Source organism: Dipteris shenzhenensis, chromosome 15 (genome assembly GCF_047967505.1).
Source record: "Dipteris shenzhenensis isolate YYH24624 ecotype China chromosome 15, Dip_SZ_1.0, whole genome shotgun sequence".
NCBI lineage: Eukaryota > Viridiplantae > Streptophyta > Polypodiopsida > Gleicheniales > Dipteridaceae > Dipteris > Dipteris shenzhenensis.
This window is the reverse complement of record NC_141610.1, coordinates 40,561,352-40,584,346: the sequence shown is the minus strand read 5'-3', so window position 1 is coordinate 40,584,346 and position 22,995 is coordinate 40,561,352. Positions and strand designations below refer to the sequence as shown.

The 22,995-nt window shown below is 42.7% G+C and overlaps 1 protein-coding gene across 2 annotated transcripts in view; it reads left to right on the top strand.

Annotated features, from left to right (window-relative positions):
* LOC147893812 (uncharacterized) overlaps window positions 1–22,713 on the top strand; it is an 87,612-nt gene extending 64,899 nt beyond the window's left edge. Inside the window, exons 6-8 of one of the 2 annotated variants that reach the window (XM_087386447.1) lie at window positions 1,516–1,710; window positions 11,719–11,867; window positions 22,433–22,713. In XM_087386447.1, coding sequence (XP_087242573.1) covers window positions 1,516–1,710; window positions 11,719–11,867; window positions 22,433–22,623 — 535 coding nt within the window. In that variant the 3' untranslated portion in view covers window positions 22,624–22,713. Of the gene's footprint in view, window positions 1–1,515; window positions 1,711–11,718; window positions 11,868–22,309 lie in introns of both variants that reach the window. The other variant, XM_087386448.1, reaches the window with a different exon arrangement.
* Window positions 22,714–22,995: the final 282 nt, after the last annotated feature.

Here is a 22,995-nt window from a genome sequence, read left to right as displayed (position 1 = left end):
TGTGTGTGTAGATATTTGGGATGCAGATAGATAAATGTAATGCCTTCATTCTTAAGTGCCTAAAAAGCTCGCCAAAAAGTAGGGAATGCCCAAAAGGTCGTGAGCACTAGAAAATCTAGTAGCAAGTGCTAGAGGAAATGATGAGAAATTGGACAAAGAATCCGACCAAAAGAAGCAAGAGAATTTGGACAAAAGATTTAAATAAAAAATAGAAGAATCGGATCAAATTTTCATACATTGCCTAATAGTCCAAGAAACTCCGGGAGTTCAAATTCGGAATCACCATTATCTTTAACTCCATCGCCAACTAGACCTACATCATCTGCACCTCCAATGGCACACCTAGTCTAAAATGTAAGGTTTTAAAATTGTGAGGCAAAGAAAAGATCTAGATGGTCATATGGCTCAATTCAAAACACGATGGTAAACTAGTAGCTTTGATACTTTGTTCAGAGACCTGGAGAAGTTACAACTATTTTTAGGGACCCTTGCGGAAAAGGCGATGAAATGGTTTACTCCATACATAGTTGGTCATTTTGCAACATATAATGAGCTCATAACAGCTTTCTTGGAAAGGTTCTGGAAGGAGAAGACTCTGTGTGATGTCTGAAAGAAGCTGAAGCAAAAAAAGTGATCAATGGAAGATTATGCTCAGCAGTTCCTTAATCTGAATGTGCGGCTGGCGACTACAAAAAGACCAATAAAACTCACAAAAAGATCACACCCCTTGCATACTAGGTGTACGTGCCTCACAGCTTTCATTTTTGGGATGTATATAGATAAATGTAATGCCTTTCCTCTTAAGTGCCAAAAAGTAGGGTATGCCCAAAAAGCTTGTAACACGAGTATGCCTTTATTTATATCCCGGCAAGGATAGCATTTTGGATGTATGAAGCTTTATCATAATAATATAATCACTCTTTTTTTGCCCAAAAAAAAGCTTGTAACAAACTCAACAAAACAATCCACCCTCTGCAGACTAGGTGTTATGTGCCTTACAGCTTTCATTTTGTGATATTATTGCTGGTTTGATTGCTTTTGTTTGCAATGAAACATTGAAGCCAAAAAATGTAGGGAAAAGCTGATGCACTAAGGGATCTGGAATTCTCTATGTTTAAAAAGATGTGAATAAGTTTCAACTAGAAATATCACCTGATGCTTAGATATAATATAGATACTAAAGAATGATATAGGTATATATATGTATATGTATGTGTTAAATATTTTCTGATTCTAGTTTTTTTCTCATGATGTAAGCTCTTTCTTGTTCTTAATCTAGCCTCTAGTTGTGAAAAGTTTCTTTTCTAAAGAATGATTGGGTCTTTTGGGTGTGCTTTTAAATATGTCCTCTTTTTTTGTGACGTGTTATTGTCTTTCTATTATTTTTAGGCCTTTACACGAAATTTGAGGGCTTATCAACGATGAGACAAAGATGTGTAGTGGAGATGTTCTTTAAGGTGTCTACTTTTAGCCAGGATATTTGAGACTCTCATTATTGTTGGCTGGTTGATGCAGACCTGAACAAGAAATTCTATTACAGCCAGAGGTGCTGTCGTATGACAGGTGGGAAGACGTTCTTAAAAAGGGATCAAAGTCTGTGATGTTTGGGATCGAAACAAACATTGCTGTGACCTTGAATACCAGGAACAATTTGAGTGCGCCACTCAAGCAACTTCAGTTTATACTTAGTACTGCTCCAACTTGGGACAGGTGCTTCTAAGGACCCATACATTAGGAAAATCTGTTCTTGGGATACCAGAGTTTTTCAACTGAGTGCTGCTTTTGTAGGCCTTTGTAGCCATATAAATGTTGCAATAAATAATTCATAAATAAATAAATAAATAGATAATATATTGGAGGTAAATATAAAATATAAAGTATAAATGTGAATATTAATATAAATATAAATAAATAAATAAATATATACATGCTGTATGAAGTTTAGCACCTCTTGCAATGTAGTCGCTTGCGTCTTCAAGTTGTCAAATCCACAGCAATAAACCTCTTGGGCCTTAAAAATTGGTGTTCTGCAATCATTCTTCAACGGAAAGCTATTCCGATAATCACTACCTGTGTGGAATCGCAGGAATCTGCGAAACAACTTGAGCAGTATTTCATGTCCACCTTGTATGGGTGATGTAACATGACGGATTTCTATGATATGGATGGCTGGCAGCAGCTTTGAGCCTTGATTGCAAAGTAAATCTTCTTGTGTAGTGGGATGCTGATCTTAGTTTGAAAAGTTGTTGATAGAACGTGGAGAAAAATTACCACATACTGCAATTCTGTTCATAAAATTTGAATGTAGGTGTCACAGGTATGTGAATTTCTAATTTTAGGAATTTACGGCGATTGACCTGGCCTCAAACTGATTAAATCTGTAAAGGACACTTCAATGCAATTAATTCCATGGGCCAAGGCAAAGGATTTGAGGGTTAGAGAGGGGTGAAAATCCAGTGACTTGCAAGGCAAGCAAAGGCAGCTATTCTTGGCTCAAGTGGATTGGGGGCTAAGCCAGGGCTGGTTCAGCTTTCTCTCAGATCAGAATCTCGTTTTTCTTGCTTCCCAGGTATCCACACACCTTCCGGGAGCTGGTTTGTCAGATCTGCCATCACCCAGGAGCCCTGCCATGTCCCAGACAAAAAAATTGCACTTCCCAGAGGCTGCTACAAGAATTTGCACTTCACCAAGACTGTCCCAGGGGCTGATTTCTGAAATCGCAATTCATCAGGGAGGCTGCCAGGGCATGCGTTTGCAGTTTGTGCATTGATTCAGGTTTCCTTCCGCCTCCAGACAGGGTGATTTCACTGTTCTGTGTGTCCAAGGGCTGATCCTGAAGAAATCACAATTTTCAGGAGCCTGCCAGGCTGTTGTGGAAATTTGCAATTTACCAAAGGCCTCTTATGGCTAACCGTTTTTTGTTTTACACCTGTCTGGGCTGTTTCAGTGATCTCCAGCAGGTCACCTTTAGGTTTTTTTATCTCCTAGCCCATCCAGCTGTTTCCAGGGTTGGTAAATTTCTCCAGCAAGTCTCTAGACTTGGGGATTTCTCTCCTGCAGGTTTCCAGGGTTGTCTTTGCTGATTTTCTCCTGCCAGGGTGCCAGAGAACTTGCCTAGGGAGATTTGTTTTCATGCTTGCTGCGCTCCCAGGGTTTTTCGAGCTTTCCGATCTGTTGTTTGCTTTCTAGGAGCTTTCCTACCCCCTCAGAACCTTCAGATCCTATTGCTTTGTGTAGCTGGTCTTTCTGTTTGCCAGGAACAGCCAGGTGTGGTTGTTTTGCTGGCCTCTGTCTTGCTAGGACTCCCTTGACGGGTATTAAAGCTACCAAGATAGATTGGGCTGATTTCTCTCCTGCCAGGACTCCCCTAGTGGGTATGAGAGTTGTCAGGCTAGAACCCTCAGCCAGAATAGGAAGAAGGGCTGCCATGGAATGTTGCACTGAATTGGGATGCCTTTTCTGTGATTGCATAGCAGGACGGAAGTACTTGTGAATGAATTATTCAGTTGTGTGTGTGTGTGTGCTGATGCACTGCGGTGCTTTCTTGTATTTGAATAAAAGATAAAGAAATGGCGAAACGGGTGCTCAGTTTAGGGCCAATCTGGTGTCCGGTGCAAGATGGGGGCGATCTAGCTCTCGGGTGTTGTGTTCTAAGTTGATTTGGTTTGCTGTGGAAAGTTCTAAGTGGTTGTAAATAAATTATTTGCCTTTGGAGATCCTGAAGGCCGGTTATAGTAGGTTCCTTATATTAGGCTCCAACTTTAGCAGTTTTCTTTGTTGCCGTTCATTTGTGTACGTATGGATTACGTTCCAGGCAGTGCATAGTTTTGGTAGTGAAGCAAAATCACCTTTGAAGTTTTCTGACCTCTTCTTAATAATTCTGGCATAAGGGACCATATCAGCTATTGTATATGTCCATAAAGATAATTATTTATGGAGACTTAAATTTACTACTAGATACACACATATACATGCATGCGGTACACCACAATTATTGATTCACTAAAGAATGTTCAAGCACAATACGGTGGCATATGGCAAGTTGGCCTTGTAGATATCCCACATGGAATGTGGTTGGATGAAAGGCTAGGCATAGAAGGCCTAGAGATAATATGGAGCTCTCACGCCAGATCCGTTTGGGTTCCGGCTCCTTAGAGTGGCTAGGTGAGCTGGTTGGGCACCCATGCAACACACATTCAGTTGGCAACCATGCAAGAGCAACGAATCTTGACATGATATCAGAGTGAGGAGTATATCTGTGTGTAGACAAGCCTTGATTGCGGCGTGCTTTATAGTGGCAGAGCTAATATAGTGCTTAGACAGGAGGCGATATGACAGCCGCACAAAAAAAAAGATTCACCACAATTTGGCAGTAGTGAAGATGGCTTGACAGCTGGCAAATTAGTACAAAGCACCTTTCGGGTGCTCAAGAGTTAAAGGAGCAACAATGCTTGCCTAGTAATGGTGGCATCGACTACTCTGTGACAAATGGGCGGGCACGCACGCCTACATGTGGCGGCAGCAGGGCAAAGTAGACAATATGACAGGATCCAGCACGGCCTAGACTCCACTCAGAGCTTGATCACCAAGTTTTTCTAGTGGGATAGCATGGACCAACAGTGCCTAGGGACATTGCATAGCTAAGGCCCGGAGCGAGAGTTACATATACGTATCAACGTGTCGATGCACTCATAAGGCTTTCCTCCATGTTTACTAGACCAGGGACACAGCCGATGGGTGTGACTGTGGCACTTGGTCGACGGAGAGCCATGGCTAGGACACCACATAGAGTGACCGGGGTTTCATGTTGTCACAGCATCGCCCGCCACCAAAGCCTTTTCTCCATGGGCTTAGATACTTAGTACTAGTGTTTGTATTCGTATTTGTCTTGGGTGTGGAACGGCTCCACCCATTTTGCTCATTATATCTAGTTTTGTAAGTTTCATAGACCCTTTTATTTTTTGAAGACTATAATAAACTCTCTCTCTCTCTCTCTCTCTCTCTTTTGTGGTGTCTAGTATCCGAGGACGTTTCTACTATCTCTTCAAAGATAGACATGGGGTTTTGGCCTAATTCCTCTCCTACCTAGACCAGAGGTGTTTGGCAGGCTTCGTTCATGAGGTACTCAGACACCGCGAGAGGATACTTCGAGCACAGAGATAGGAGCATACTTCTTCCTTGGCTGATCCCTATCAGAGCTCTATTATGGAGTTTTTTCAGCCAGATCACATGGACCCCCACGAGACGAAGCCTCGATATGACCGCTAGAGCAAGTGACCCGACAACTTAGACAAAGGATTGACACGCAGATACACTTGGGGATATCCGCTCCTTGTTTAGAGTCGGAGTCCAACTGATAGGGGTTATTGTAGCCCTTGTTAGGCGCAGAGCTATGACCAAGAGGCGTGCCAAGGCCGCACCCATGAGTGGCCGACAACACTCTATCGCCGATTTCATGCCTCCATTGCCTCATCCACCCTGATGTCCTGATGATGATGATGATGATGATGAGATTGATATATAGTTGACCACCGACATCACTATGTTGTACTTAGTACTTAGTACTACCATTCTACATTTTCTGCATTTTGCATTGGTGTGGATGCTCGTTTAGTAGCTCCATCACCATAGCTCGTTTGTACCAGGATTTTCACAGTCTCATAGACCCATCGGTCTTCCTAAGAATTTAATAAACTTTCTTTCTCTCTCACCCCCCTCTACAGTCACCATTTCATGCTTTTGCACTGAGTAGTTGGAGAGATCGTTCCAGGCCCCTTGCCTATTACATTGGTATCAGAGCTCCAAAAATCAAAAGTTTCGGTAGTATCTCCATGACATTCCTTCATCCTTCAATGTCGATGGGAGATCCCCAATATCTAGATAGTGCAGCGAATGCATGGTGATGACCCGCTCCTGCAAGACGACCATGAGTTTCAGATAATAGTATGGCCCCAACATGGAGAACAAAGCCGCTTCAACTCAAGAGGAACCTATGTAACCAATACTTCTCCCGTAGTACCTCCACCATAGGAGGCACATGTATCTCCTTTAGACATGGTTGCCATGATACAAATAGAGGCTCAATAGATAGAAAACATATTTGCTTGCACGTTACAATTGCAGGAGCTAAGGGAAGAACAACTTTGAGCAGACCATTCATCAAAAGAAAATGCCTAAGAGGCTAGAGAAGAATATCTTTGAGCAGTGCAAAAAGTGGAAGAATCTACTTAGGAGGTCAAAGAGGAGGGCATTTGAATAGTGCAAGATGCAAAGGAGGACCAAGATCAGCTTTGCTCTTGTAGGTCAAAGCTGTAGAGCGCGACAGACTAGTTCCCCCTCTAGTTAGGTCTTCTTTTCCAGGAAGCTCAACTTCGATAGATACGATGGAAAGGCCGCACCACTAGTTCTCTTGTCTTGATTCAACCAATTCGAGAGCTACTTTCCATTGTGCAAAACCAAGATAATCAGAAGTGTATCTTAGCTTCATGCACTTGACACGTGAAACCGTCACTTGGTAGCCCAGCAGAAGTGGCGCGTAGAGCACTACGACAATGTACTAGAGACATCAAGGACATCTGAGCCCAATTCTTGCTGCCCAAGTGCATAGACCGTATTCACGCCCATTTCTATGGCTAGCTAAAGGGGCCACGGAGTGGATCACCCACAACGTGAATCTCTTTGTGCAGGTGGCCATTTAATCACGAGTTTCAAACAATGAACAGGCTTAGGCCTTAGGTCTGACATTCAGTGGTATGTTTGCAGCCTCAAGCTAGCGACGTATGACAATGCATTTGAGCACGTTCAGTATTTTGAGCTCAGAGCAAGATTCATGGACCCAAAGGCCCTCTCAACAAGAAGTATTGGGAGACTTTAGGGCAGGCTGTTTCCAAGGCCAATAGCATCTCAGATAGCAAGATAACCACAAACTGTAAGTTTCAGGTTTCTCAATGCAGAGGAGAAGCAAAGGCACTACACAGAGTGTTTCTCTTGTCATTGTCATGTGCATGTCCATCCATGACAAGTCGCATCGCCCTTGTTGAATGAGTCTCCTACCACCAAGCTTGGTCTTTTAATAGTATAATCGACCATAATGCTCCAGCTTCACAGTGCATTTGGGCAATCACCAATTTATACCATAGCAATTGTAGGGGATGTCGAGCTCCGCATGACTAGGACAACAAAGAAGCAAACCTTCCTTGTGACCCAACTAGGCCCAGCAGATATCATCATGGGTGCACCATGGCTTGCTGACCATTGCGTTGTAGTTAGTTGGCAGGACTGCAGCATCGTAGTACACCATATAGACAAGAAGGCTCCAGTTCTTTTTATGGTGCCCAACTTGACATACCGTCAATTAGTGTCCAGTCTATCTATGACCCGATGCCAGCCCCATAGGTTTAGAGAATTCCTGGACAGGGGTCTTCTCAGAGCATGATCACAGAGTTTTTCCAGCCGGACCGCATAGGTTCTCACCCTGTGAGCATTCGAGGGTGAGGCCCAGAGCCAAAGACACGACACACCCAACAGAGGACAGACACACAGATTATACTTGGGAACATCCCCTCCATGTTCAGGGTTGGGACATGATCGACAGGGGTTATGGTATCCCTAGTGCGACGCAAAGCCTCTACCAAGAGATCACGCCGAGTAGTGCCCATAGACAGTCAGCAGCATGCTATTTTTGACTTTATACTACCAGTGCCTCACCGGTCGCTTGGTCCCCCATGACATTGGGCCGGATTTTGCTTTTGTACTTTGATCACATTTGCTGATAGTGATGATGGGAAGGGTCATATTGATGGTATGCTATGACTCCATATTGATATTGATGTACTCATGGCTATGTAGCATGTATTATGGGTCTTGATGCTTGTTTAGTCGCTTCACCCTTTCAGCTTGTTTATATCAAGTTTCTTATAGTCTCATAGACCCATCGGTCTTCCAAAGACTTTAAATAAACTTTCTTTCTTTCTGTATTCAAATTTCAATAGAAGTGCATGTCATGGGCATCTGCAGCCCATGGCATGGCTGCCTTGTTGGCAGCTCTTTAGCCTACTGCAGCCCACAATAGTGGTAGATCCATGCTGTTGCACTCAATGGTTAGGATGGGCATAGTTAGTGAGAGAATCTTCTAGATCCCTTCCTTCCCTCATAGAGAAGGGTGAGATCAAGGTGCTTACAGATGTGCTTCTTGTCCCTAAACTTTGCAAGAATTTTGTCTGTGTTCATGCCACAATATAAAATGGGATGACGGTAGAGTTTGATCATCAAGGAGTTATGATCCTTGATCAGAATGGTTGCACGAGGAGTGTCAAAGAATGGTCTTTATCAAAGCAGGACAGTCTTGAACACAATGAGAGGTTCTTGCATGATGGGCAAGAAAAGAATGGGTTTATTGTCCAGTACAAAGAGACACATAAGCGTCCACAATATTCACTCAGTTGATAGAGTGAATGGAAAGAAAGTAATGGTTGAGCCACCACACCACCACATTTATAGGAGCACCAGAGCGGAGACCTATGAGACTTGATGGACTCTAGTACATTGGAAAATGACTCTAAATATAGCCAAAAAGACCAAGCTAACTTGGTAGACTTTACCCCGTTGGACATGTAGAAGCCGAAGGCATTTGATGAAGCAAAGGAAGACCCAAACTTGGGGGAACCATGAAGCCTGCAATGGTATCTATACTCCAAAATCATATTTGGGATATAGTGATCATGCTTGCAAAGAGGAGGGTCATAGGAACCAAATGGGTCGTCAAAGTTAAGTATAAATCCTACAGCTCACTATGTGGACAAGTACATGGCTAGAGGAGTGGCCAAAGTATACACACAGGCGGAAGGATTCAACTATCAAGAGACCTTTATTCTTACAACAAGAATGACTATCAGCAAGATAGTTCTTGCTATTGTTGCACATCACAGATAGCCAATACAGATGGATGTGACCTCTGGTTTTCTAAATGGAGACCTTGAGGAAGAAGTTTGTGTGGAACAGCCTCCAAGATTTCAGCTTTCGGGTGATAAGGTGTGCAGACTCTGGAAGGATAAGTTTATGTGGAACAGCCTCCAAGGTTTCAGCTTTCGGGTGATAAGGCGTGATAAGACACCCTGCAGGCTGAATGGTCCCAAGGGCGTGGTACACATGCATTTATGAGTACTTCAGACGGACCGGTTTGTTTAGAAGTCCCTCAGGTTCCAACCTATATCTCTTTTGGAAAGAAGGTAAGTGAGCCACACTTATTTCGTATGTTGACAATGAGGAGAATATCAAAGGGATCTAGGGACTGTTGCAGAAACAGCTCGAGATGACAGACCTTGGATTGCATTACTTTCTTTGGGATTGAAGTTCAAACAAGAGTGGCATCTTCATCTCATAAAAGTACACTACAGAGATTCTGGAGATTACTAGATGAAAGATTGCAAACTAGCAGCAATGCTAATGGAGGTGAACAGCAATGCCAATGGAGGCGAATGCATGTGTCCAAGAAATATTTGTCTCCATTGGTGGAGATCACAAAAGTACCGAAGGTTGGTTGGCAGCCTCATGTTTCTCTCCAATACAAGACATGATATCAGCAATGTAGTTGGGCCACAAAGGAGAAATCATTGGCTTGTGGCTATATGAGTTCTCAGTCACATCAAAAAACTCAGGAGTACAGCATCAGATCCAACTCGAGATTTATTCAGTGGTGTTTGTGAATCAGATTGGGTTGGATCTTAACATCCAAAGGTCTACTTCCAGGTTTTGTTTTATATTGGCAGGTAGTTGTTTCTCATGGTTGAGCAAAAAGCAACCTACAGGTGCACTCTCCTCAACGGAGGCAAAGTATCGAGCTGCTTGCATTGGGACATGCGAAACAGTATAGTTAGATGGATTCTAGATGACATGGGTTCCCAGCAGGATGATTCAACAGCTCCAGAGTCCAGAGGTCTTCACAAAGGCACTCAGTTGGAGGCATATGAGTATAGGTTGAAGCTTCTCAGCATCAATCCAAAGTGTGGACATGTGGGGGGGGGGGGGGGGGGTTGGGGTTTGGGTTTGGTTTGGCGGGCAATGCTCCACTCTGTGTTACCCTTCATTTGTATCTTAGTCGCTCACTTGGAAGTCCCCCAAATGAGGACAAGCCATGAGCATGTTAGAATAGGTGAAGGTAAGATGCATGAGCATCTTTATGCAGCCCTCCATCATCTTGATGAGATGGGCTGCATGTTCAGGACACCAGATATCTCTCTGCATCCAGATGAATATAGTCATGGCATTAAGCCACCTGAGGAGATGACTTGGCATCCAAACCACGTGGACGGTAGCATGTTGCTGACATGACACTGTAGGGAGGCTGCTGATGTGGCAGACAGTCACATGGCACTGCATGATGGCTGATGATGTGACACTGTATGGTGGTCGATGATGTGGTAGCATATAACTGCTGCAGATGTGGTACAAGATGCAGGCAACATATGGCTGTTGATTTGGCAGCATATAGCTGCTACTGACATCAGCATAGGTCAGCCAGGTCGGCTGGCTGGTCGGTTGGTATTTAGCCTCCCTTGTCCACTAGATGGGCTATATAAGTGGGAGTTCCACTCCCTCTCCATCACATCTAGTGTCTCTTCCCTCTTCACCACTTGAAGAGAGTAAGAGTGTCCAAAGCATAGTGCATCCCTGCACTTGTTCCTTCTCCTTCCATCTCAGAAGTTGTGCAAGGCTACTGACATCCAGTAGAGGTGAACATGCTTTCCAGGAGTCCTACTTGTGGTGGATTCTTTTTCAGCCTGCTTGGGCTGTGTTTTTACAGTTCTACATTATGTTTCCTCTCTCTCTCTCTCTCTCTCTCTCTCTCTCTCTCTCTCGTCAAACCTAAACCTAAAGACCCTCAGTCTTAAACTTATTTAATGCAGGACACTTCTGATATAAGACAAGAACTTAGATGTGTGCTAAATAATGTCGAGCTGAGATGCCATGAGCACTCCTCGACTCTCTGAGTTTCAGAGATGTAGTAGCTACTATTTTTTTGGTGTGTACTTTGTCTCATATTCCTGTGAGGGCTTCTGAAGACGGTAATATAATTTCTTTCTCTCTCTCTCTCTCTCTCTCTCTCTCTCTCTTTCTTTTCTCTCGTGTGTGAATGTTTATTGGTTAAAGATTTCTTGCACTTTGTGCATCACATGCATTCTCAACTTAGTATACTTGAAGGTGTTTTAGTCAATTTGGCTTGATGAACATACTTTAAAGGGAAATTCTGTGCTCTTTCTAGATGACATCTAATAAGCTACAGGAGTAAGTAACTGATGCCATCTAGGACTAAGGAATCCTTTGTCTGAGCAATCCAATGAGTAGAGGTTCATGCTGTTATGCTTTATTTAATGGTGGTGGCTAAGCCGATTATGAGTATGGCTAATTGCAGTCATGTTTTTGATGGGATAATGGCTGTAAGTCTGTTTTAGTTGTGATACTGGATAGCTCACGGGTTTTGCATAGTTTTTGGTCTTTGAAAATTTTAATCAATGTATTGTATTTGGAATTCTTATAGCTGTCCTTTTGGGTACTTCCGCAAAAATTTCAGTATGCTTTAGGTTGGTGATGGTTCATAGAAGTTTTATCTACATAGATGCAATAGAAGCTTTAGTTCTTGATCCATTTTTAAGCTCAAGATGATTAAATTTTTTTTTGGGGGGTTAATTGAGGATTTACTTTTCCAATTGGTGAAATCAGGCTGGAGTTGCGAGGAGGTGGTATTGTATTTGGAGAGTTCATACGGTTCAAAGGCCAATCTCGTGACTTGGAAGCTCTAGCTGTGGCAAAGCGTACAAAAATAAGCCAATATGAGGCATTTCATCGATCAAATTTTTGGACGTTTCTAGGTGCTGTTCTAATTTGATAGCTAGTGCTAGTTGTTCTTTACTTTGTGTATGCAAAATGCAGTTGATATGATGCTTACAAAGTGTTGTTTGAATTTTTTCCTAGGAAAAGATCCTTCCATAGTTTCAATGACAAACATGATTGTCATATATTGGATGTCTATTCAGAATTGGGCAACAACCAATTAGTTTCGTGATACTAACACAAGGGTCCAATGTGCATGACCTGATACCTTTAGTGGTTATGTCTCCCTAAGCATGAAATAAGTATAAGTGTCATGAATGTGTATTGGATAGGGAGGAAGCGTGGAGCAAAGTAGAGTAGAGGCGGAAAAGAGGTAGAGGAGGGGTGTGGAGCAAAGTAGCAGAGCATGTGGAGCAAAGTAGCAGAGTAGGGGCGGATGAGAGCAACGTAGTAAAATGCCAAATGCTACAGATCTTATATATATTATAAAGTTTGAGCCACCGTGGTGGCTGGAGCCCGGGGTTCCATCCATATTAATTGTAGGCCACCGCGGTGGCCACCCCAGACGGGCTGGTAATCATGACTGCCATGTGGTGCCACTCCGGTGGCTGGTAATTGCTAGCTTGGTGGAATCTTAGCCATGACAGACGTGGCTGATGAGAGCCACCACCACCGGGCAATAATTCCCACAAAGGTAAATCATGAAGCTGTAATCACTCATTGCCATGCACTCTACCCCTAGGACTGTGGATAGCAGAGCTCCACTCCGTGTGAACAAAGCCTGCACGAGTTTGGATGAGATTGATCCGTAGGTCTTCTAATTTTTCCCGGGTGGAAGGGGTAATACTAAATATTAAATAAGAACGTTTCACTGTCGGTTGTTTTTATTAGAGTTTGTAAAGGCATACTCTCTTTTTTTGGAGGGATGATTCCTCACTTGGAGAATGAGGAAACACCACAAGAAAGAACACAAATCTTGCTAAGGACTAAACAATGGGAGCAGTAGCTAGCCTGTCAAACAGTGAACAAATAACCCTTGTGATGGATCTAGCTAGATGAGCGAAAGTAAAGAAGGGCCCTTCCAAGGAGAGCCTACAAAACACCATTTGCAAAGGGCCTTGCACATAAGTACTAAGCATTCATGAGCCATAAAATTATAATGTTTTAGTGAAGGGAAATAGTGGAAGCTCGCATGGGAAAGCCTACAACCTTGCTTCAAGCCTTAGAATCTTGCATCAAATAGGGAATTCTGGAATTTCAAGGGCCCACCACACGTTACTTACATCTTCAACTTAGGTGATATCAGATGCTTTCAATGCTGACCACTTGTTGTTTTAGTCATACAAGGAATAACAAGCTATTGACCAAGGATGTACGTCGCCGTTGAGAAAGTTGGAGACCTTATAAAGAGATTCATGTCATGAGTAGAATGGCAGATAAGGTGCACACAACCTCCCAGCAACAAAAAAGTAGTATGAATGGTGGAGATAACATTCAATGGCCAACATGTCTCTTGATCATGGTAGTTTATGTGTCACCAAGAAAGCTGCACACTACCTCCTCATTTGATCTCCGTGTACATTGCATACATGATGGAAGCAGATCAACGTATTGATTTCCGGAATTGCAAAATGCTAGAATGAAGAAATGCAAATAATTTGGGACTTGAGAACACCAAATCACTTCACAAGATGACACATGGCATAACATGCCACATCAGTGCTGGAATTAAACAGGAGGTACTCAACAACTTGTAAGCCACGTCATTGATCTTTTTAATGTTAGAAAACGGGCCAGAATAGCGATGAGAGACCTTGTACACAGGGCCAGTGCGCATTACGTGAGAATCTTTTGGGATTCTCAACTAACCTACTCACCTTTTGAGAAACTCGAGGTGTCCACTTCTGACTAGCATAGAACTGCACTCTATCTTGAGCACTTCTTATGCTTTCCCTTGCTAGCTGCAACATATCTTGTTTCTGTTGCAACCATTCACCAGCAAAGGTCACCTTGACATTCTATAAGCCAACTACCAAGGACTCTAGGCTGGTATCTATACATCAACATGAATGGGTTATTACGGGTTGCTGAATGCTTAGACTGCCTTAGGGAGGCATAAGTTCGCAGCATGTCTTTCAAAGTGTGATTAACCCGCTCAGTCTGTCCATCCGATTTTGCATGATCAGCGGGACTCATGCTAATACAGCCCGCCAAAAATGCCCAGTAAACTTAGCATCTCTATCACTGACTATCTCAATCGGTTAGCCATAAAGACTAAACAGCTTCTCAATAAACAAGTGAGCAAGCTGGGTGGCTGTAATAGTGTCTCTTGTAGGTATGAATCTAGCCAATTTGGTCAGTCGGTCAACGATTACTCAAATTTTATCATGCTCACGAGAGGTTCGTGGTACGCCTACCACAAAGTCCATGGCAATACTTTGCCATTTATTGTCAAGTATTTCCAAAGAATGCTACAACCCATCTCGTCTCAAGGGCTCAACTTTATTGACTTGGCATTGTTAACAATTTTGAACATACAGTTTGACATCAACTTTAAGCTTAGGCCAAAAGAAAGTTCTTTTGACTAGATCCAAAGTTCTTTGTACTCTCACTCTAGGTACATAGACCATACCCTTTCGACAAAGCAGACCATTCCCAATGGAGTACTCTCTTAGTTTGCTCCAAAGAGGAGCATTCCCAGCTGTACTTTATCTTAGATACTTCGGAGGAATTCATCTTCGTGATAAAGGCCAGTGAGAGTCTCATACAAGTATGAATGGATCTTTGTAAAGCAAGGTTGATCCACAACACCGATTTTACTTAAGTCATTAGCTACCTTATTGGTAAAACCCTTCCATTAATGAATCTTGAAGTCGAATTCCTGCATCAATTCCGACAACGATATTTCTTGCCCCTAAGATCATAGGTGTTGCAAAAATACTTTAGAGAAGAGTTATTCACGTAGACCACGAAACTAGAGCTATACAAATAATGTCTCCACTTTTTCAACGCATGAATAACAACATACAGCTCTTTTTCATGCGTTGGCCACCTTTACTATGGCTCGGGTTAGCTTTTTACTCTCAAAGCTATTGGTCTACAAATGGGCCTGTCACGTACTTTCTTGACTTTCTCATATTCAATACGGACACCATTCATCGAAATGACATGTCCAAGGTATGTGAGTTCTTGTTTCAAGAACTCACATTTTCTCTCTTTAGCATGAAGCTTCTCTTTTCTGAGTATGGACAGCACTAGCCGCCGTAGACTGCGTCCATGCTCCAAGATTCTTGCTGTGAATCAACATGTCATCGAGAAAGACGACTGCAAACTTTTCCAAATATGGATGAAATAAATCGTCCATCATTTGCTGAAAGGTTGCCAGTACATTAGTGAGTCCAAATGGTAATACATGATGACCATAGCTCATACGAAATGCGGTCTTAAAATATCTTTCTCAAATATCCATATGTGATGATAGCTCATTCTCAAGTTGATCTTAGTGAAATACTTAGCTGCACAGAGCAGATCGATGAGATCATCCATTCAAGGTAACATATATTTGTTGTAATCCACTAGGACCCTTGTAGTCTACGCCTAGACACATACTAGAGCCTTTCTTCTTCACCAGTAGCACTGGTGCTCCTCGAGGTGACTTGCTAGGACTCAGTTGACCCAGCCGGAGGTATTCTTGAAGTTGCCACGCAATTTCATCCTTCTTGGTCGAATTTTTACTATAGGGCTGCCTGAATATAGGCTGCACACCAGGCACAAGATCGATTCGATGGTCAACGGCCCTTATTACATCAGATAGATCCATTGGCAGTTCCCTTTAAAACACGTCTGAGTAATCATACATAATCTCACATATTAGTTTAGCCTCAGGTGATTCCTCAATCCAAGAGCTCCGGCTAATTACATCTACTACCTCAGTAGCCAAGGAATAAGATTCAGTGGACTGATTTATATCATAAATATACAGAGCAGTGGGTATTCCTCACTCAACGTGGACTCATCAACATGGGCAGCCAAATATGTGGCTGAAGTATTATTGTGAGTAAATTAGCCTGCTGCAATCTTTATCCTGCTTGCTGCTTTCGAGATATCGACATTATCACAACTGAGACATGCTTCATAGGTGTGTTTTACAGAAAATGAACTTAAATTATTATCAAAACACAATAGGTTTCTCTATACCCTAGAAAGCATCAAAAAACAACATGTTTCTCTACACACCAGAAAATGAATTTACATTATTATCAAAACACAACAGGTTTCTCTACATACCAGAAAGCATCATAGGCTCCAGATTGCAATAACTGAAACGTTTCCAAAGCATAACAAAAATACTGATCACTAGACTGATGTAAATTTAAATCAAGTTGAAAGGCAATCTTGACCATAGGTCCATGGCATGAGGGTTTCACACACGGTGAACTAAGGTTGATTGCCTTCAAGACAGCCTTGTTCTCACAAGAGCCTTTGTCTAGCCACCCATCCTTGTAAACCACTTTCCATTAACTTGAAATTGTATTACATGATTTCTGTAGTCACTATTTACAAAAGAATTCTTCGCAAAGAACCACTCCATGCCAATCAAAAGGTCTACACGATCTAATCTCCTAACATGGAACTATAAATCTTCCGGGTAATTTTGAATCTCCACCCAAAGATATGGAATAACTCTTCCTAAGATCGATGCTTCTCTTGAACATAAGCTTAGCATTCCCACGGTTCCTAGTAGCCATCGCTACGTTGTTAATCTCGCTCATGGAGCCACCAAATCTTGGGAAGAGCTAGTTCCATATCTTTGGATGGAGATTCATGATTACTTGGAAGATTTATCATTCCATGTGTGAGATTAACGACGTAGTGGTAGCTACTGGGAACCATGGCAATGCTGAGCTTCTGTACAAGAGAAGGATCAATAAAATTGTGAGTAATTCCATCGTCAAATAAGACATGAACTGGATGCTGCATGATGGATGTGGTTCTATTATTATGTGAGCTCTGTTCAAACACCAACTAGCATGCTCTCAAGAAAAGCTCAATTATGCGAATTAAATCATAGGGTCCACATCAACTTTAAAATGACATTTCTCATAATATAGATAAGAAGAAAGACCTTCAAGACGAGCAATGTGACAAGGATTACCTGGCATACATGATTCTATGTAGTGGACAGCTGCTTTCTCTTTACCTTTCATTCGGTTCAAACGACATGCGGGTGATATGTGGTGTGGCTTAGCACACTTGAAGCAGGGTCCTTTGGCTCGGGCTTCTTTCTATGCCGGAGAATCGGTGCGAGGTTTCTTCGCAAGAGGTCCCAATGTCTGCTTGTTGTAGTTGGTCTTTGCAGGCTTGGACTTGGAGTTGCTGGCTCGACGGTTCTTTCGGTTGTTTCTTCTCTTAGGCTTGCCATTTTGGGCAGCTGATGAAGATCCAACTTCTTGTGTCCATAGGTACTATCGTCGATCTTTGAAAAATGGTACAAAAACGAAATTCACAGTACAGTTACTCATTCTCTCTCGTTGCTTGAAACGCCAAGCAAAACATCAAAATCAAGTGCCACAAATACTCTAGTTCATCCTCTAGCACGCGATCACACACAAGCAATTGCAAAACATTTGAAGCTCTAGACAATATCACCCCCGAGCTAGACAGGCAACCTCGGACTGTAGTCCATCCTAGGTAAGGCTATGCGTCCCATACTGTGCATCCCCATCTACGCACAGGTGTCGTTAGGGAGACATAGGTTTGGATGGGCTCTCAAGCCCAAGACTCCCCTTGGTGTACCTAAGATACCACATGTTCTAATTGTACCATGGTTAAGACACATGACCGTAGGTTAACTTGACCTCCAGAACATTAGCCTAATTATGTCCATGTGTGGACATAACATTACGGATGGTGCCAGAGTGAACCTAGAGGCATGGTACTTTGCAAGAACAAGGCTGTCCTTGTACTACTCTGAGGGAGGCAGCTAGATGAACTTGATGGTAGTACTAGGATTGCTCGAGGATGCCGAGGAGGGTGGTACCACGGTTGTTGCTACCTGGATTGTATTTGTGTTAAGTGATTGCTTACCTTGGTGGAGCTGGATGTGGAGGAACTAGAGATGTGGGTTCGAGGACCAAAGAGTGAGTACATCTTTAAATTGTTCCTGAGAGGTTCTCTATGGAAGCTAATGGGGCATCTGCATCCACAAGCCACTGTGGATCGGTGAGAGGGGATATTGGGTTTTAGGGTCCACATCCCAAGTGAGGAGACATGAAGAAGTCTGCCTTGTAGGCAGCGTATGGAATTGCTACACAGGCCTTCGAAGAGCACAGAAGGGCTGACACTGGGTGCAACATATGCAGCATCAGGTTTTCGGCTGTTACAACGGCTATTCATTGGCCCAGGAAAAGGTTGTCTGATGGTATGGGGAGTACACTGAGCCGGCAGTTTGCTGGCTGAGGTTAGGCCCAGTCTGGGCAGTCAGCAGGAGGAAGACAAGTCAGCAGACTGCAGACAAAAGTCGGATCAGAGCAGTCTGTAAGGAGTACATGTGCTTGTCGATCCAGTAGGCACCTGTCACATGGTAGACAGTTGGCAGTAGGGCTGACCTGGTTGGATATCTGCTCGGACTCGTCGGCTAGTCTGTGAATCTGGTTGACCAGATCAGGAGGGTGTTTGTTCCTAAATAAAGGCCCCATTGCTGGGGGTCTCTGCATCATCTTGTCCCTCAGTTTGGGCTGCATTCAGAGTAGCAGGGAGGCTAGGGAATGGCATCCATAGGGCCTCAGTATTGGCTACATCCATAGGGATACTTCAAGAGGACACGCTTTGCAGCAGCAGATCGTCAGCAGGAAGAAGGGCAACAAAGAGATATGGTGGAGCTGGATCTTTCCAGCCCCACTGAAGCTCCCTTGGAGCACACTGCATGCAAGTTGAGGAAGATCATAGGAGCTCGTTGGAGGTAGAAGGCAACCTATGGGAGTGCCAACAGTCCAATCTGGGTAGCACACATGCTACTAGATGGTGATTGTTTCGAGCACAACAGTTTGTAACAGGGTTTGCCTATTTTGTGCAATATATATATATATGTTTTGGCTATTCTACTTCAGGGTCTAGATTTGTATCTATGGTCAACCTCAAGAGTACTTGTGCTTGGGTTTTAGCTGGGCCAGACATCATGGTATCTGCGATGCATTGTGAGGTTAGCCGTGCAGGATGTGTCATCAGTTTTAGAGAGTGTTCCTATAGAATAGTGATACAGGAGGGATTGGGCATCATTGATCTGGAGATGCAGTATAGAGCCTTAGTAGGCAAGCTTGTTGTAAAAGGCCTCACTCTAGGTTGTAAGATGTGGAAGCATCGATTGTAGCAGGGGCTCAGGAACACTTTTAGGAATGGATTGCTTCGCAACCTTCTCATACATGGATCTTTTATGAGGCCCCACTTCATCAGGAAGGGTCTGCTGATGAATAGGAGCTTCATGAGTTATGGAGGCACCTTCAGTGATGTTGGCTACACCCCTCATGGGGGGGGGCCTTGTATTGCCAAGGTTTTGGGTAATTTGAGGTGGTGAAGGATTGACGACTCTTCAACTACGTGGAAGAGCACTAAGCACATGTGATCAGAGAAATTGGAAGCTCGATGATGTGATGACCTGTCCAATGCAAGGACAGCCATGCTGCCTCTGCATGGTCTCAACATGGTGGCACGTGACTGTCTACTTCGACCAACCAGTGAAGAGTGTTTTCACAAATTCGGGTGGAAGGCGGTTACCGTGGGCTTCACCTGCATGATGTGTGTCCTGTCCTTTGAGAGTTGACTCCAGGGTCAGTACTTGTAGTGCTGCAAGCATAGCTTACTGGTCACTATGGTCGTTTAGTAGAGTCTTTTGAGTTGTTTGTATGCCAACAAGCCCGGTAGAGGTCAGGCTGACAGTCGTGTGTCTTTGGTCGAGATAATACAGAATTGATTTTGATATCTACTGTGTCGACTGTTTAGTTTCTTTCTATCATTTCATGCGTCGTTTATGTAAATGCAAAGAATGGATCTTGGTTGATAAATCACACTGCATGCATGAATTTCATCAAGCGAGGTCTTATTCAGCCCAGCCCATACCGCAATGAGGAGAGAGACTTGGAGCAAGATATGTTGGGGTCCCCCAAGTAGATAGATTGGGCACAATGGGACAGTGGCCCAGCTAGATCCACTAGGGTCCTGGAATAGGATAGCATTGTTGCCAGCGGATGAGTGACACTGTATCTTTTCATACCTTAGAGCAGCGGGTCGACAGAAATGGCTACACCCAATCATCCATAGGTTACACCCAATCATCCATAGGCCCATAGTGATAAAAGTAATATTTTGCATAACCAACATTTTCCACATCTTCATCGCATGAACTTCAGTGCATGGTGCCACTATTTAGAGACTTGACAGGAAAGATTGCATCATGTAGATGAGGATTGTGCAACGCATAGTAGGGACAGTTCGCCCCGACTGGGCGCTGACTAAGGTCTGTCTCAGAGTCGGATGCAATGGCTGTTGGAGCCCCTTGTTCACTTCTTTATATGCACTCAAGTAGAGGGCACACTGGCTCATTTTATGTTCATCTGTACCTGTTGCAGTAACATATCCTTGCAGGTTTATTCTGTGCCTTTGATTTTATTAAATAAGAGGGACTACTTCAAAATAGGAAGGGGTTTTGGCCCGCGGGGGGGGGGGGTGTGATAGAGAAGTCGGAAACATAAACACAGAACTTTTGAAATGGGGCCCCATCCTCGAACTGCACTCATGAAATTAGATTGAGTTTTCTTTAGTAGCAAAGAAGGATTCCAGTTTCATATGGTGCATTGAATGTTAAGTGTTTGTAAGTATTGATCGCAGCTGCTTGTTAAGGGCAGCTGGTGAATTGAAGCAGCTCCTGTCTTGGTTTCTGAGGGTGTATCTCAGTCACAAATTATTTTAACATAAGCATTAGATCCTAAGGAGGCTATTTGCTACTGTTTACATCAGACAGGATATTGTAAATGTCTTATGTTCAAATGGGGGTTCCAGTATTTTTTCTTACCCTTATACTTTGGGTTAGTAATATAGAGCATGTCGGGTTAGTAATATAGAGCATGTCGTGTTGTGTGGATGGATATTGGATGTGTGATGTAACCGTCTTTGTTTCTATTAACTATGAAAGAGAAGTCCAGTTGCCATGAATGAGAGCTACCTTGTCATAAATGACTGTCATGTAAAGGCTCCAAATCGATAGTAACATCATGTATAGTAGGAAAGAAAGGTTGAGGCCAAAGAGGTGACTAGTAAATGCCCTACCATTATTATCTTTAAAGTCTCCAACATGCTGGTGCAATGGCTTCCAATGATTGGGCTGTTTCTTACATAATTCCATTTCATACCTCAACGTGACCAAACTCAAGGCATATGGAACAGGTCTGGCCAGTTTCTCCTTGTTCTTATTACATTAGCATACGTGTCCATGTTTCTAGATGAATGCTCTTTTAACGAATGCCAGGAAGTGTACAATCTGGTACACATGACAATGAACAAAAGGAGTTCCTGTGGTTGGCAGTTTTAGTAAAATTTTTTTTCTGTATAGATTCTATTTATTCCTGTGGTTCTGATAGATAGCATCTTATCGAAAAGAAAAAGGGAGTGATTTAAGACATTGAAATGTAAATAAGATTTTGTGTAACGGTGGCAAGAAGAAGTCACAAATGAGGAAGTGGCTGAAAAGTATGGGCAGATGTGGAAGTAATGAATGGAAGAAGGCAAGGAAATACAATTAAAGAATCAGAATTACCAGCAACTTGACAAGAACATAAAAACTGTAAACAAGCAAGAATAACAGTAGCTAGTTTAAGGCTTCAGAAGAAAGGTGTCCATAGATATAATGTGTATGTCAATGGTTTCAAACTTCCAATTCACCATGGAAGATTGCATTTATAGCACAGCGAAATGTGCTTTGGACTGTATTCCCTCTGACCAGGTTGAGTACTGCTGGTGTATATCATTCTTGTGATGAGATGAACCTATGGCTCCACAAAGAATGATGTACACAGGTTACACAAATGCAAATAAATTTTTTTAAAGGTTAAATTTTGAAAATGACGTTCAGAGAATGGTTGAGTGTCCATCATGCTTGGAAAGTAAATCGAGGTTATTGTAAAATGGAGAATGACGTTCAGAGCATGGTTGAATGTCCCATCATGCTTTGGGCCCTGTGCGTCCACCATGGCAGGTTTAGCTTTGCTCCTGGTTACACTTGACTTAGGCAGAGGAATCCAGACAAGAGGCATATACCTTTGTGGAATAACTTCAAGAAAGATGATGTAAAAAATAGCTTGATTCACTAAGAACAGTATTGTTGTTAAATGCTTCTGAGGAGTAATCATACCTTTTGATGAGTCACCTTTTTGTGGGTTTATGTCTGCCCTTCTCAATCTTCTATATGCACCTGTAATCCATCTTGCAGATTTGAATTTTTCTTCTTCAGATGGTCCTACTTTAGTCCAAGGTCTCAATCAAGTAGGACTGAAACAACAAAGATAAAAGGAGATTCTTCCACAAGTATTTGATCTAGAATTTATGATTGCAGGCATTCAAACCAACTCAGATGTTAGAGTGGTTTGCACTTTGCGTGACTATCGACAAGGGGTGACTGTTGAACCTACTAGAGTTGAAGCCAATGTTAAAGGAGACCTTGAAATAGTCTTTCAAGTTCAGGGCACCACAAAACCAGGTATTTTTGGGATAAAGGACATAGTAATCTTGGCATTACGAGCCTGATTATCGTACTGTATAGTGTCAGAATATATGATTCCTCACTCTGTTGTAGTAATATCATTCTTTGGAATATTGTAATAATTTTGATTTTCTATGTGAGTCAAATTGATTTATCTTCTCTCTGAGTTTTATGAGTGCAAGGGTGGGGTCAGTATTAAAAACTTATGTGGAATCATGCACTGCATTAGAAGAACACTTCCATTCCCAACAAAATGATATGCGAAATGAAGGATATGGAGTTCTGTAGGTACAAAATTAGTTTTGATACTGTGTTCTGCTCTTTCTTATCCCTGGAAGTTGCTTTTGAGCTATATTTTATTTTGTATTTCAACACTTAGAGTGTGCGAAATGTTCATGAGCAGTATGTTGGTTTTG